We start from the raw sequence: 15,054 nt of genomic DNA, 5'->3' as shown, positions 1-15,054 counted from the left end.
CTGTGTGTACAGTGTGTACGTTCCGTTTCCTGCGTGTACTGTGTGTACGTTCCGTTTCCTGTGTGTACTGTGTGTACATTCCGTTTCCTGTGTGTACTGTGTGTACGTTCCGTTTCCTGTGTCTACTGTGTGTCATTCCGTTTCCTGTGTGTACTGTGTGTACGTTCCGTTTCCTGTGTGTACTGTGTGTACGTTCCGTTTCCTGTGTGTACTGTGTGTACGTTCCTTTTTCTGTGTGTACTGTGTGTACATTGCGTTTTGGAGCCGAGTATACTTGTATCCATGTAGCTTCATAGACATGTAGTTTCGTAGCCATGCGGTCTTTTAGTCATGCAGTCTCGCAGCCATGTATAACTCGGAACCAGCTAGATCCTTTTAGACTCGTAGCTTTGTAGCCTCGTAGTCTCTTAGGCTCGTAGCATTGTAGCCCAATATCATTGGAGCTGTTGAAAGAAAAGGCAGTTGATTTAACTATGTGAATGCACCTATATATCGCACGAAAATACCAAACACGTGGGTTATGGAAAATGGGGCATCGCAAAACAGTTTTATGTGTTTATCTCAAAACCATATTTTTGGAGGAGAGGATTATTAGTAATGACTGATTCAATTATAAATGTGATTAAAATTTGCAAGACTCAAATTGTTCACATTATGAAATTTTCCAGAAAAAAAGGCTTCACCAAACATGGTTTTCTTCTTGCATGTTGGCTCAGCATACACATAAATAAAACTTGGTTTTGTTGGCATTATCAAACAAGTATAAAAGCTATAAAATAGTTCCACTTAATTCCAAATACATCAACAATACTAGGAAATGCTATGGTCTGCATTTGTAAGGAGGAATAAAGATGTAAAGTACTTATTCAGTTGTATAAAAGTAACTGAGTAATCACCGAAATCGTAGAATAAATGTTTTAATTAGGACATACATTTGCCATTGATAATTATTAATTATTTTATATGGCTATCAATGATATGCATAATTCTTTATTTGAAAAATAAGTAAATTATTTAGTAATTATATACTTTATGGCTGTACTATTTTTTTTTTTGGGGGGGGGGGGGGAGAAGTGGGTTGAGTTCTGACAAGTCCATATACAGTTGTTCGTACTTGTAAGCATGACATTAATGTTTGTAGGTTACAAGTAACATTCCTTTTCTTATTTATTTATGTTTAATTAAAAATACAATACAAAATACAACACTTCTTATGAGACAGAGATTCTTAAAACTACACTCTAAATCTCAATCAGTGGAATTTCTACATATTCAATATGTTGCACTTTTTTTCACAGACGAATCTGTTGTTTGAAACACATTGGCTGATTAAATAGCGAAAAAACAACAAATTCGGTAACAGATTCAATCAGTTCAAACATTTCACAGTTAATTCAGTACAATTAGTACAGCTCAACCTGTTATTTAAAACTACCAGATTCATTCTGTGAAGAAAAAAATCTTATACTCTGTCAATTTATTCCACGTGATTGTTATTCTACGCATACCTAATGTTTGCTTCCGTAATTCTTTTTTGAATTGTGAAATAAGGTAGGCCTACTTCGTTGTGTATAGGTTTAGGCTTATCACATATTTTTTTATCTTTTAGTTACCTCCATTGGTTGGCTGTAGAGTTTAATGAGTTATTTACTTTTTTTTAAAACATCTTATACATAGCATGAAAAAAAAATACTGTTTTTCGAGGAGGTAGAAGCGCACATAGCAAGAAACGAAACGAGTCAAATAATACGTCGTTATTTCACCTTTTTTTTTATGTGGTTGCATGGGCGGCACTGTCGTTGCCGGCAATTGTTTTCTATTTCCGATATTGCCAGATGCCGGTTGAAGACAGAAGAGCTTGTTGTTGTTGGTGGACCGCGTGGTGCGCATGGATTAGGCTTAGGTGAGTAATAACATTTGTTACCTTTTATACAACGTGTAAGTTACAGAATAATGTTTAGTTATTAGTATTTTGTGCATATACTGTTAAGCCTACCGATAAATTGCTATAGGCCTAATTATTAAGGTGATCCTATTTAGGTTTATTATTGTAACATGTAGGCCGTTTCTGAAACGTATGTAACTAACCACCTGATAGGCCATGTCCGAAATTTAGCCCTTTTAACTTTATTTTAAATAAATGCAACTTGAAAGATATCTTTTAGTTCGTAAATCGCCAGGCATAATAATCTTCAAAATGTGAAAATATAACCTCGTAGGCCGAAATGTACTGTGCAGTGCTGTATTTATTAGTATGTTATTGTTACACGATCTCAACACGCGAAACTGTGCGTTTCTAGAAATCGTATAGCATCCTGGAAGTATTAAAATCGATTTTAGTGTGAAAAACGCAGAAATGAAAGTTAATCATCAATACCTATGCACATAGGTTTGTGTAGTTTTGTTAAATGAATATTTTGGGCAGTATTTTAGGTTAATACAACAGGGCAAAGTTAAGATATTTCCCTGTTAAGTTTTTATACTTAATAATTTAAGCTGTGATGATAATATAGGTAATAGGTTACACTTGCAATTGGGCGACCGCTTGGTGGCGAGTGGTCTCTTACCTATCCCTACAGTACCAATCCTTCAAATCCTTCCTAAATCTCCCAACTCACCTCACATTTACCAACTCCTCCCTCAGAACATTCCATTCCCTCGCAGTCCTCGAGCATAGACTGTCCACCCTTCTCTGTTCTCCACACATATATAACCATAATGTAAATTTTTTAGGGGCTTATAAATTTGGCAAAATTTGTGCATTAAATTTTAATATAGCTACATAGGTCTGAAATAAAATTAAGTTTTTTATAAGAGTAAAAAACAGCACTTGAAATGCTGCAACTGATTTACATAGGCTACAAAATGTTAAATACTTAAAAAATCTTACCAATAGGACTCTTTGGACTTTTGTGGTATCGGGAAGTAAAAATGACCTTTATTTTTTAGGCAACAGCCATTCCATACCAAAATGAGCTTAAGTGCAAAAAATTTAAAAAAATTATAAACAATGTTTATTCACATATACAGTGTCCAGAGGTACAACTACTTAGCATAAATATTAATTAGGCTGTAATAAAATTAATAAGAGGCATATAGCTTAAAACATAACAAATAATTTTATATAGGTAGCCTATCAAGTATTTGTTCTTTAAAAATAACATACAACTTGTACTTAAAAATAAATATTGTAAAAAAACAGTATAAATGGGAACCAGTAGCCTTAAGTCATGAAGCTTAATTTTAACTTTGTCATTGTTTATGAGTGTCTATGCACTTGTTTGTATACAACAGCTGACCAATATGTGCAACACCAAAATTGAAGTTTGAGAAACAGTGTCAGAATAATTTTGGTTACTGGTTGTAGGCTTCGCATAGGCTTTACCAGTCCTATTTTAAATTTCTGTTTTATTGTACATATAAATATTAATAAAGATAATTGTTACCTTTTTTTCAGGTTAAATAATGGTTGATAATCTGAGTGTAGATTTGGCTACATGGCTGAAGTCAAAAAACATTGATGATAACAGAATAGCATATCTTAGAGGTATGTATATTATGGGGCTTAAATCACTATACATTTTTGTTTACCTTAGTTTTAGCCTACTGGTGACAGCATAAGTAGATCTAGTGACGTTCAACCTCGTGCAAATATTACTGCCATGTATAGTGCAGTGATCAGTTACTCACACAGTTGGACAGCAAAATCACATCATTCCATTTCTCCATACATTCATTAAGTTAATGTAAATTGCGACTGTACAACTTCAATGCATCCACTGGTGGCAGTTGAGACTCATCCCTCTTGTAGAAATGGTTGAATTTTAATGTGTAATGAGAGAACATAGTGAGAGTTGTGTTTCAATACTTAAACCAAGCAGCGAAATGTTGGTAAATTTTGGGTGTTAAAATATTTTTTTTTCTTTCTTTCCATAACAGATTAAACATTTTGCCGTAAAGAAATGGAGACATTAATTTATTTTAAGTGTCAAAGGAGGGTGCCTCGAGGTCTGAACGGATTATTGAAACATTTTATACATATACATGCATTGGGGGTGCATGCAAGTTGGGGTGTTAAAATATTTTGTTATTTCATTCGATTACAGATTAAACATTTTGCCTTAAAGAAATGGAGACATTAATTTGTTTTAAGTGTCAAAGGAGGGTGCCTCGAGGTCTGAACGGATTATTGAAACATTTTATACATATACATGCATTGGGGGTGCATGCAAGTTTGGGTGTTAAAATATTTTGTTCTTTCTTTCGATTACAGATTAAACATTTTGCCGTAAAGAAATGGAGACATTAATTTGTTTTAAGTGTCAAAGGAGGGTGCCTGGAGGTCTGAACGAATTATTGAAACATTTTATATATATACATGCATTGGGGGTGCATGCAAGTTGGGGTGTTAAAATATTTTATTCTTTCTTTCGATTACAGATTAAACATTTTGCCGTAAAGAAATGGAAACATTAATTTGTTTTAAGTGTCAAAGGAGGGTGCCTGGAGGTCTGAACGGATTATTGAAACATTTTAGACATATACATGCATTGTCAGTGACACAGCACCATAGTGATGAAGGCTTTGTTTGTGCACAAGAAGGGTGTATGAGATATTTTGTATACACAAAAAATTTATGGAAGCACATACGTTAAGATCATTGTAAGGAGAGTTCAAATAAAGCTGATTTAGATTCACATGACGACAGTACTGACAGAGATACTGAGGATTTTTATGATACAACATATTTAGTAGACAATTCCAGTCATAGTGAGACTAGTGAAAATCATAGTAGCTTGTATAATACAAATCAAAGAACATTTAGTTTACGTTCTTCAGTAGTACGAATGATTTGCAATCTACGATAAAATAGTTCGGTAACTGGTAAGGTACTAAAAGATATAATCAGTGAAACAGAGTCTTTGTTATGTGAAACTTTTGCACATTTAAAAGAAAATTTGAAAAAATGGTTTACAGATATAGACATGCTTGGTGATGAAGATGTACAACAACTTATGTCTTCTTTCGACTTGGAAAATCCATTTGAGGGTCTGTCAACAACAGACCAGCAAATAAAAGTACTAAAGGAACATTTTAGTTACAACGAACCAGTGGAAATTCCTTTAGGTCAACGTATTGATAGTATACTTGACCCCCGAACAGGCAATCAAAACATCAAAAATGTGTACGAAACCTTACAATATGTGCCCGTCATTGATGTGCTTCACATTGTTTTGTCAAATAAAGCTGCTAAAGAAGCAGTTGAAAGTGAGGGTTGTTCTGAAGATGGTGTTCTTGCTTTTTTTGTTGATGGGTGTCATTTCAAGCAGCACATTGTTTTCCAAGAAGTATAGCAATGCATTGCGACTGCAGTTGTATTACGATGAGATTGAAATAGTAAATCCACTGGGATCAAAAACTGCAATACATAAACTTGGTGTATTCTACTATACCATACAGAATTCACCCCAGCATGTAAACTCTAGCTTAGTAAGTATACATGTTGCCCTGATTTTCCATGATGTGGACAGAAAAAAATATGTTTTCAATATAATTTTATCTCCTTTTCTTGAAGACTTGAAAAAACTTGAATCAGATTCTGGTGTTGTATTGAGCATAAACAAATAAGAATTTTTTCTACGGGCAACAATTGCAGGTTTTTGTGGAGACAGTTTAGCTGTTCAAGTATTTGGACTTACTGGGCCTGGTAGCAATTATTTTTGCAGAATGTGTCTGATTTCAAGGGAAGATTTGCACAATGGCTTGGAAACTTCTGGGCAAGCACGAAAAAAAGACCTTCACAATCAGCACCTTTCACAGATCTCGCCTCAGTCACCTACCATGGTTGGAGTGGCAGCAGATAGTGCACTTCATGCTTCAAAATACTTTCACATGACATCTAACTACATATTTGACATCATGCATGACACGCTTGAAGGTGTTTGTCCATTTGAATTGAAGTTAGTAATTCATCAGTACATATATGTTCAAGGACTTTTCTCTGTTGAGCAATTTAATGGAAGAATTACCTAATTTAGGTATGGAATTCCAGAGGCAAAAAATAAACCTTCCGCAAACTTTTCTGCTAATTCATGAAGAAATCTGAAAGACCATTCATTGAAGCAGAAGGCAATGCAGACCTGGTGTTTGATTCGAATTTTTCCATTTATAGTATCTGATAAGGTAGGTTCTGATGATGAATTTATGAACTTGATTGTGTTGCTGCTTCGGATTATGGAAATAGTATTTGCGCCAAGACTTAGTCTTAATATTTTGCCTAACTTAAGGTCACTTATTGAAGAACACCATGAAACCTTCAGAGAACTCTTCCCTGACTTTAACATGATAAACAAACACCACCACATGGTTCATTACCCAGACTGCATCAAAATGTTTGGACCACTCATCAATTATTGGTGCATGAGATTTGAAGCAAAACATAGTATTCTTAAAAGACATGCCCAAGTAATGTGCAATTTTAAAAACCCACCGAAAACACTCGTCCGTGTCTGTCAGAGTAGCCAGAGTTGTATGTGGGGGAAAGGTGACTTCAAAATTGATAAAGTTCGTAGTTCAAGTGGCTCGTTGTTACCTGTAGAGAAAGCTGAAGGATGTAAACATTTACAAACATTGGGTTATGTTATCAGTGATAAGATATTTCAGTCCAAAACTGTTTACTTTAATGGAATACTGTATATACTGGGACTCTAAGTTGTTCTGAAATCTGGAACCAAACAGAAGAATGGTCTTCCACTTTTTGGCAGAATCATAGAAATTGTGGTCACAGAAACTGAGGAAGTATTTCTGTGTGTCAGAATGATTACCACTTGCTTGTTCGATGTGAAAGTTCATGCATTTCTCATCAAGGATGAGGCAAATGATACTTGTCTTATTTCACCACAATATCTGGCTTATGTTAAACCACTTTCTTATTGGAAAGATATGACAAAGGGTGTGAATGAAAAATACCTTAGTTTGAGACATATTATCCTCTAAAAAAATATTCTTGTTGCAACTGCATTTTTAAAATCATTTCCATAAATGACAGTTTAACTAGCAAAATATTGCTATTATTTTTATTAAACTAATACTTTAAAAGATACAGCAAGCTGTGATACATGCAGCTACTTTAATTTTTCCAGAATAAGAAGTCTGTGGTGCTGCATTTGTGGAACTTACCGAGAGCGACATTAAGGAAATGCACTTGAAAATAGGGCCACAAAAACTGCTTTCAAAAGTGGTACGGCAAACTAGAATGGAGGTATGTAATATTGTTTTTGATAAAATAGATTTTTTTATGTAAACATCTTTTTCTATATAGTACTAAATTTTTTGTTTTTGTTTTAGGCTGAAATTGAACTTCAGAGAAGTTCTGCTGCTGTTGAACCTTCATTTGTTGAACAAAGTTGTAGTGTTGTTACCTCACCTGTAAGCAAATCAGCTAAATTTGACTCACTTCCATCATGTGAACAATCATCTCCAGTTTCTAGGAGCTCAGTGACATTTTCAGTAAGTTTCAGCTTACCTATCACATTACAGATACTTAATTATAAAATTCTGCTTGAATGTTTGGTAAGTTATGTTCTTCATTTAATAAAGATTTGCCATTAAATATGGTAAAGATTGTAAACAGTTCTATGCATTGAACTTGTCCTTGAAGTATACTTTTTATTATTAGCAATATGTTTAGTTAATTTTCATATTTTTTCCCCCAGAAATACTCCACTGTCCGGGAAATACTCATTCACCATCCACAAGGGAAAAGTTTGATATCATCTGCAGAGCAAGGTGATCTTTTCAAGTTAGCACAGAGGCGTACATTAGTTCGCATACTTGTATCGGAGCTTGTGAAACATTACGATTCATAGTAAGTATCGTTGTTTACAGCATACATATTATGAAATTATGTCAGATGATATATTTTCTCGGTGCTAATATATGTATTTATGTATATTTTTTTAAGTTATCCGCCAGATGAGGCCAAGGAACAACTCGCTAAAGCAAGTCAAGGAGTTTCCCAGCTTGAGAGATATCACAGTAAGCACAGAAGAGGGCCATGTAAGAGAATGGAAATAGTTTTTTACTTTTTTTGTACATGTAATATATGCTGTAAATTATTTACAGTTTAGATATTCTTTTTCAGAACCATTTTTATAGCTCTGAGTGTCATACTGGATTCATAGAATACAGACTCTGGACAATGAGAAGATTTTTGTCACCTAGTAAAAGAAAATACAAAAACACAGGTTCTGCAAAGTTTGGGAGGGGTCAAGAATCTGCCCATTACAGTGGTGAAGAACTGCTTGGTTCAAAAGACTTGGAAGAAAAGGTAATCAACTTCAACTATTCTTTGTTATTTGTTCTTAACGAGGAAAAGTTTTAAAAGGTCTCTAAAATAGGTATAATTTACATACCTTCTTGAAACAAATGTCGCACATAAATGTAATATAAGCAAACCACATAATTTATTTGATGAACGATTCTTACAAAATTAATGTTGCGCCATCAATTTTTTATCTGCAGGCCTATCCGTGACTAATTTTGAAGTCTCAAGCAGCACTGGGTATGCTAAAAATATGTTTCAGCGGAAATCCTATAGCTTTTTACATTTTTTTATTTATGACAGATGACTACATTTTGATGTATTTTATTTCTTTTAGATACATGTTAGGTGCTTTTGCACTCCTTAACAATTTTTTGAGTGATAGTGAAGTATTATTTTTAATTGTATTTATTTTGTGTGCCAGAAAATGTGGATGAAGCACACTGTGCCGAAGGACATTCACAAGAGAGAGATAGTGAATTGTCTGAAAAGCACTTTCCCAAATCGGAGACAGTGGATTTTAAGTAAGCATCCAAGTGTGACAGAAATTTTTAACGAATATCCCAGGTTGGCTGATTATGAAGGAGAAATGGTAAGTTGGTCACTTTTAATTGCGCACATGATTAGCCAAATTCTTATTCTAGTGTCTTACATATTGTCACGTCCTGGGGGAACGGGGGTGGACCGGAGGTGTGTCCGAGGCCTTACTGTCTCGTAGCTCCTACTTATAGCCAAAGCTCGGTTACACACACACAGGTACCGACGAGGTAAGTCGAACCCCTATACAGGGGCCGATGAGCGGGATAATTGAAAAAAAATAAATTAAACCTTATTAGATTCCTCGTATTTTATTTGAGATAATACCAGAGGTTCGGACCCAAAACAAAATCTTACAATTTATGAACCTAACACATATTTTATCGCTAACAACTTCAACTCTCCTTTTTTTCTCATAAATAGCAAATACATAATGATTCCCTGGCAAGGGATAAAAACCAAACACAGCCGGAGTTACAAGAGAGGTTAGATTTAAAAGTCTTATTCCATGAACAATTCCAACAGAGTATAAAAATTAAACAAACTTTACAAACGATCAAGGTCATCTTTACCGCGCCATGTTATCGCCATGTTAACAAGTACATTCCAGTCAGGGGTAGGTCCGCAAGTATTCTTTCAACTGTCCCGAGAAAAGGAATTCATCAAACAGTAATGTCTTAAAATGAAACCAACCAAACAAAGCCGAGAAAACATAATGTTGTACACCTACGATGGATACTCCTAATAGAGAGAAAAAGTTAAGCAAAACACAAAAAAAAAAAAAACTATTTCTGATGAGATACAAAGCGGCGAAAAGACCAAAAAAAAAGAAAAAAAAATTTCTTAAGAGACGTTAGCAAAAAAAAATTAGCTACTCAAAAATGTATAAGTTTCCAAAACATAATTCCTTGCGCCACCCAAGACTGGTTGAGAAGTTAGACTTCCATCTTACTCACCAGCATTCACTGGGTGATCGGGCAGCATGACTACCTCGAAGTGTAATTTCTCCGCTGTTTTAAACCATTTGGTGGCCTAAAAACCTCCACTGGGAAAATCCCTTACGGGAAAATTCCCGTAAAGTTTACAGAACCAATGTAAATTTACTAAACAACTCCCAGCGCGCGCGCGGGCCGCCCCGGGATGCAACGTAGTCAGAAAACTGGCCGCAAGATTGCGACACCGTGCGCGCCGTGCGGTTCTGCTACCACTGGCGCACAGAGAAGCGCGCCATCAGCTGCTCGCCGCAAGGAAACCAAAACAAATCCTGCGCTAGTTTCGCGCCTGGCCCCAGACACAACCGCGCCGTCAGCTGCGCACACTGACGAAACGCGGTCACGTCCCGCCGCTTAGGCCAAACTGCGCAAGATCTACATTCCTTCCAGCCCAGCTGAAGCCCACTTCGCCGCACACAAGTGACACAAACCGCTCGTGGCCGAAATCAAAATTCAAACGACTAAGACAATTAAATTAGCAAAAGGAAAAAAAATATATTTTAAGTTTATTGGTAACATAGGCAAAAATAAATTAAATTTTTATTCCTCCTATTTTTCACCACGCTACATAATTACAAAATGGAGTAACTTTTCTTTAAGTTGTTAATTTACAAATATTTCATGGTAATACTAATATTTAGGGCAACAGTATAGAAAGTCTAATAGTTACATTTTTCACTGAGCTTGACTTCTATATATGTATTTACTTAGTACTTAATTTATTAGTTTGTTGTTTCGTTCCCAAAGTGGACACACACAGTATGTTCCTAAGTCTAATAGCAATGATGTACATGACTTCCATATGTTGTTGACCCATATTGACAGCATTCTGTCTGCTTATTTAATTGTTGTAGATTGAACTAGAGTTCAGCACTCTACACCAAGAAAATGCATCAAAATTTCTAGCTAGATTTGGAGCGTTTTATGCCCCCCGTATTCAGGGGATGGTCAAGGCAGAAAGACCTGATATTATCAGAAAACTTGCCGATGCTGATATCACTGATGGTAAGATTGTCATTATTATCATTAAATTTCCAATTAATGGGATTTAGTATTGAACATTATTATACAACTTACAGTGTCATACTGAACTGTTATTTTGTTAATTTATTATTTCAGACAATCTGAAGGCCATAATAATGCTGGCAGAGTTGATGCCTCCAGCTAACAGTAAAGTGAAACAGCCAAACAAAAAGGTAAGGGGTTAATGTTAAACATTTGCTAACAGATTTTGCATAATTTTGAATTAAGGATGTCAAATTGTATTGCTCGATACCACAGATTATTTTACATTGGAGTAACTCGAGGATTTTACATCAAATTTTCAAATTTAGTAAATGACGAAAAATGGACAAATTATAGCCATAAACTATATTTACCTAAAATAGGTACGTAACTAAAGAAACACACATGGAAAATGCGTAATTACGGCGTAGAACTGTAAATAATAAAATGAATTTACCTGCATCACTGGTTTCTTGATTCATCACACTAATTTTTTAGTTTTTCTGTGTGCATCATTTATTTTTGTTGGTCCCGTTAGAATTTCTATAAAATGTTAAACTTGTGCGCATAAATAATTCGTATGCGTATTTTAACCCCATGTTTATTCGTCAAAATAAACGAACCATACTTACTTCAATGATTGCACACATCAGTTGTGTCGATACTTTTGCGCGAAAAAATCTATAAAATGGCGGAACAAACAAGAGTTGTGACAATCGGTAAGTTGGTTTAGATGCCATTAATGTTAATTTACGTTCACCCTCGGGAATCATGTAATGTTATAAAGTAAATGGTTAATGTTTGGCTGTAAATAAATTTAACTGGTTTCAATGTCCAATTCAGTCACTTAATTAGATGTATTTGGTTATGTGGCTTATCATGTGCAACAAAACAAGAAGTTAAACTTATAATAAAACTGTTTTCATCAGAGTTGAGGTTATGACACTTTCTTTCAATGTGAATTTGCAAAGTCCACGGTTATAATTTTTCTGCGTGCATCATATTTTTCCATTGGTCTACTGAAAAATGGATAGATGTTACTCTGGTGACAGTCTGGTTGAAAACACTGATCTCAAAAAATCACATAACGTAACAAAAAAAAATTCCCCCAAGTTTTGATTATTAAAATATGGGTGCAACTGTTATGCGATGATTTACGGTAACGAGGAATTATATCCTGTAGTTTGGGTATTGATTTCCTTACTCCGACACCAAAACTACTTGCTTTTCTATGCTTTCTTGCAGGCAGCAGTCTACAAGTTATTCTGATTGGTACAAGAACATCACTGTAAAGTTACAGTAATAACCACCCGAATACAAAGAACTCTGTATTTTGTTTCAAAATGAAGCCTCAAGGTTTTTCTCAGATTTCGTTACATTTATATAAAATGTTTTAAACCAATTGTACACCGAAGGAATATTCAATTATTTGGAATTTTACAATTAAAATTCATAGATTTTTAATTTCATAAGTCATGATGAAGTTAAGTTAAGGAGAAAAAATTTTCATAAAATGATACTGAACTCACCATGCCTATTAAGGGAGTGCGTCGTTTGCCCTACAGGCGTTTGCCCTAAACGCATATTCGAAGCATATTCTCGCATTCCTCATTCCAAACAGGCGTTTGCTCTAAAGGCGTTTGCCCTAAAAGAAGTTTTTCGACAGTCGTTTGCCCTAAAAGTTTGCGAATTTTCGATGATCCGAAAATGAATGCTTGCCGGCGTTTGCCCTAAAGTCGTTTGCCCTACAGGCGTTTGCCCTACGAACCGTTTCGAAGATAGATGTCCTTACGTGTGTCGCCCCTGTTGACAAATGTTGGAACCATTCTCCAAATGAGTACAAAGTAAAAAATTTACAAATTAGATGGCAGCACATACGGTTTGCTTTCCCAACGTTGAAGTCTAAGAATGCAGCTGGTAATTGAACCTTACTTACAACAGATGGTGCGCCAATCTCAGTGACTGGATTGTATTTTTTAAATAATTTTTTAACAGAGATGTTGATGATTTAATATTTTCCATGGTTGGGGGGGGGGGGGGGGGGTAACTAGCGAACAAATTAACTTAATTTAATATTGCTGCTATATATAAAAACAAGCGTTAGCAAAAGGAGCTTACAAAATTTTATTATCCTTGCCTGCTGGAATTTTCACTTGAAGTCGTCCAAAAAACGATGACCCTAAAATAATTTAAGGCAGAGGATTATACATATGCATTTATAAAAACATTTTCAGTGTTTAAAAGTTACTGTTAAAATAGCCTTTGAGACCTTCATGCCTATTTTCAATTTTTATATAACGTGTGCCCAACTGAATCTGTCGTTTTATTAATATGTTTGTAGAATGCGGTGAAAATACTTCCATCGAGAGTGTGCATATTTTGCTAATTCGCCCAGACCATCTTTAGCTTAACCCCTAATAAGTTTTATGGGAACAAGTGAAGTATAGTAAAAGACTGATTTAATGTGTGACAGCCAATGAAATGTAGGTACAACTTTTCAAAATGCATTTAATCAATTCATCCATATTGCCACAATATTTGAATGAATGTCATAGGTATGAGTGTAAACTAGGAACGATTTTGATATGTCGTGGAACGTACAATAATGAATTACGTAAAAGTATAATACACAAAGAAAGATCATTAATTATAACTCTGTTTCAGATGCTAATGAATCAGCATATTCGCAAAAAAGGTGTAATTTTAGTTAATATATTTTCAAAACAATTAAACAAACAGAATTTACTGGAAAATATGTTATTCATAACTTAGTAGGAGCAAGTGACGTCTTTTCACCATCACCTATGTTTAATAAATAAATACGTTATTTGTTATTTTTGTTTTGTCTCATTGCTATGTTCATGCTGTGCTGGAAAGACTTCTAGACTTCTAGATAACAATGACAGTTTTATTTTTGAGCGCGCAGTGTATGTCATGTTGTTTACGTGTCGTCTTTGAAATCGTACAAATTACTTGTAGTTTTTATTAGTTTAGTTTCATATTTTGACATGGTTTATGAATCCAAACAAAACATCAATTTGTATACAACCTTAGTACACATAACATGGTAATTGTATGATTTCTCAGCCGTATTTATAGTGATATGCGACTACGTAATAGAAAAGGTGTTTTCGTGTATGCTGCTGAAAGAGTTCACTCCTTAAAATTTTATTTATGTGCTATGTGATGAATGCCCTATTGCGATACTTATGTAGGCCCTACCCGGCAGCCTAGTATTGAGAGCTAGGGCGGTTTAGCATTGAGCTTGAAACCATTGTCATCAAATCCCACTCGCAGAAAGCAGTGTTTCACTTGTTTTTATTTCGTTCTTATTCATGGATACTATTACTAAAATTATTTATTACCGCGATTTGTAAATTTTTTTATAAGAATATATGTATAAAGTTACACAAATGTTTCAAATTAATAGTTTTTAGGGTATTCCTTAGTAGGCATACTAGGCAGAGATTTGCTTAATTAAGTGTGGTAGGGACGACATTTGGAAATTTCTGTGATTGTTCGGAAAATGTCTTATATATAATATAATATTATTTTTTTATATTTATATATATGCAAGTGATTGATTACTATCATGTGTTGAATATTATTATTACTAATTACATGAGCTAGTTTCAAAATTTCCCGATATTTTATAAAATTTATTTTAATTTGTAACTTATGTTTTAATATTTGTTATTAAATATGAATATATTTTGTCGCATATAAGGCAGGTTTGTTACTTACAAACTCAACATTTTCGGTTAATTGGAAGACACCCTTCCCCCTCCTTTTACCCATGTATGTGAAGTATAATTACTACAGTTAATACCAGGTAACTTATTATCCATCTCAAGTTTCTTTCGACACATAAATAGCGTGACTTAGATAAATCGAAAGTAATTAACCTCACAAAAGCTTGGAAGTTAAAGGCTGTATTTTTTTTGTCCTTTTACATTTTGTTTCCGTGTCATACTCATTTGAATCGTAAACAATATGGATCGGTATAAACTGATAGACTGTTGTTGATATCGGCCCAACAATATGTCACATTCATATGAAAGCAGTTAACATTTTTGCATTGTTGCAAAGAAAGTATTTGTATCAGGAATTCAAATATGAGCTTTTTTTCTTTTTTTATGTGCCTTCTTTTCTTCCCCTTCCCCTTCTCCCTCTAAGGACATAATGTAACGCATTAAA

The 15,054-nt window shown here is 34.5% G+C and overlaps 1 protein-coding gene across 1 annotated transcript in view; it reads left to right on the top strand.

Annotated features, from left to right (window-relative positions):
* The first annotated feature begins 1,711 nt into the window (after positions 1 to 1,711).
* The window catches only part of LOC134530173 (uncharacterized), a 29,747-nt gene continuing 16,404 nt past the window's right edge, over positions 1,712 to 15,054 (top strand). The window contains exons 1-10 of the mRNA XM_063364814.1: positions 1,712 to 1,903; positions 3,458 to 3,547; positions 7,143 to 7,261; positions 7,348 to 7,509; positions 7,716 to 7,867; positions 7,964 to 8,058; positions 8,144 to 8,329; positions 8,748 to 8,915; positions 10,707 to 10,857; positions 10,972 to 11,048. Of these exons, the coding sequence (XP_063220884.1) occupies positions 7,975 to 8,058; positions 8,144 to 8,329; positions 8,748 to 8,915; positions 10,707 to 10,857; positions 10,972 to 11,048 (666 nt within the window). The 5' untranslated portion in view covers positions 1,712 to 1,903; positions 3,458 to 3,547; positions 7,143 to 7,261; ... (1 more) ...; positions 7,716 to 7,867; positions 7,964 to 7,974. The remainder of the gene's footprint in view (positions 1,904 to 3,457; positions 3,548 to 7,142; positions 7,262 to 7,347; positions 7,510 to 7,715; positions 7,868 to 7,963; positions 8,059 to 8,143; positions 8,330 to 8,747; positions 8,916 to 10,706; positions 10,858 to 10,971; positions 11,049 to 15,054) is intronic.

Source organism: Bacillus rossius, chromosome 1 (assembly GCF_032445375.1).
Source record: "Bacillus rossius redtenbacheri isolate Brsri chromosome 1, Brsri_v3, whole genome shotgun sequence".
Lineage (NCBI taxonomy): Eukaryota > Metazoa > Arthropoda > Insecta > Phasmatodea > Bacillidae > Bacillus > Bacillus rossius.
This window is presented reverse-complemented; position numbering and strand designations above follow the sequence as displayed.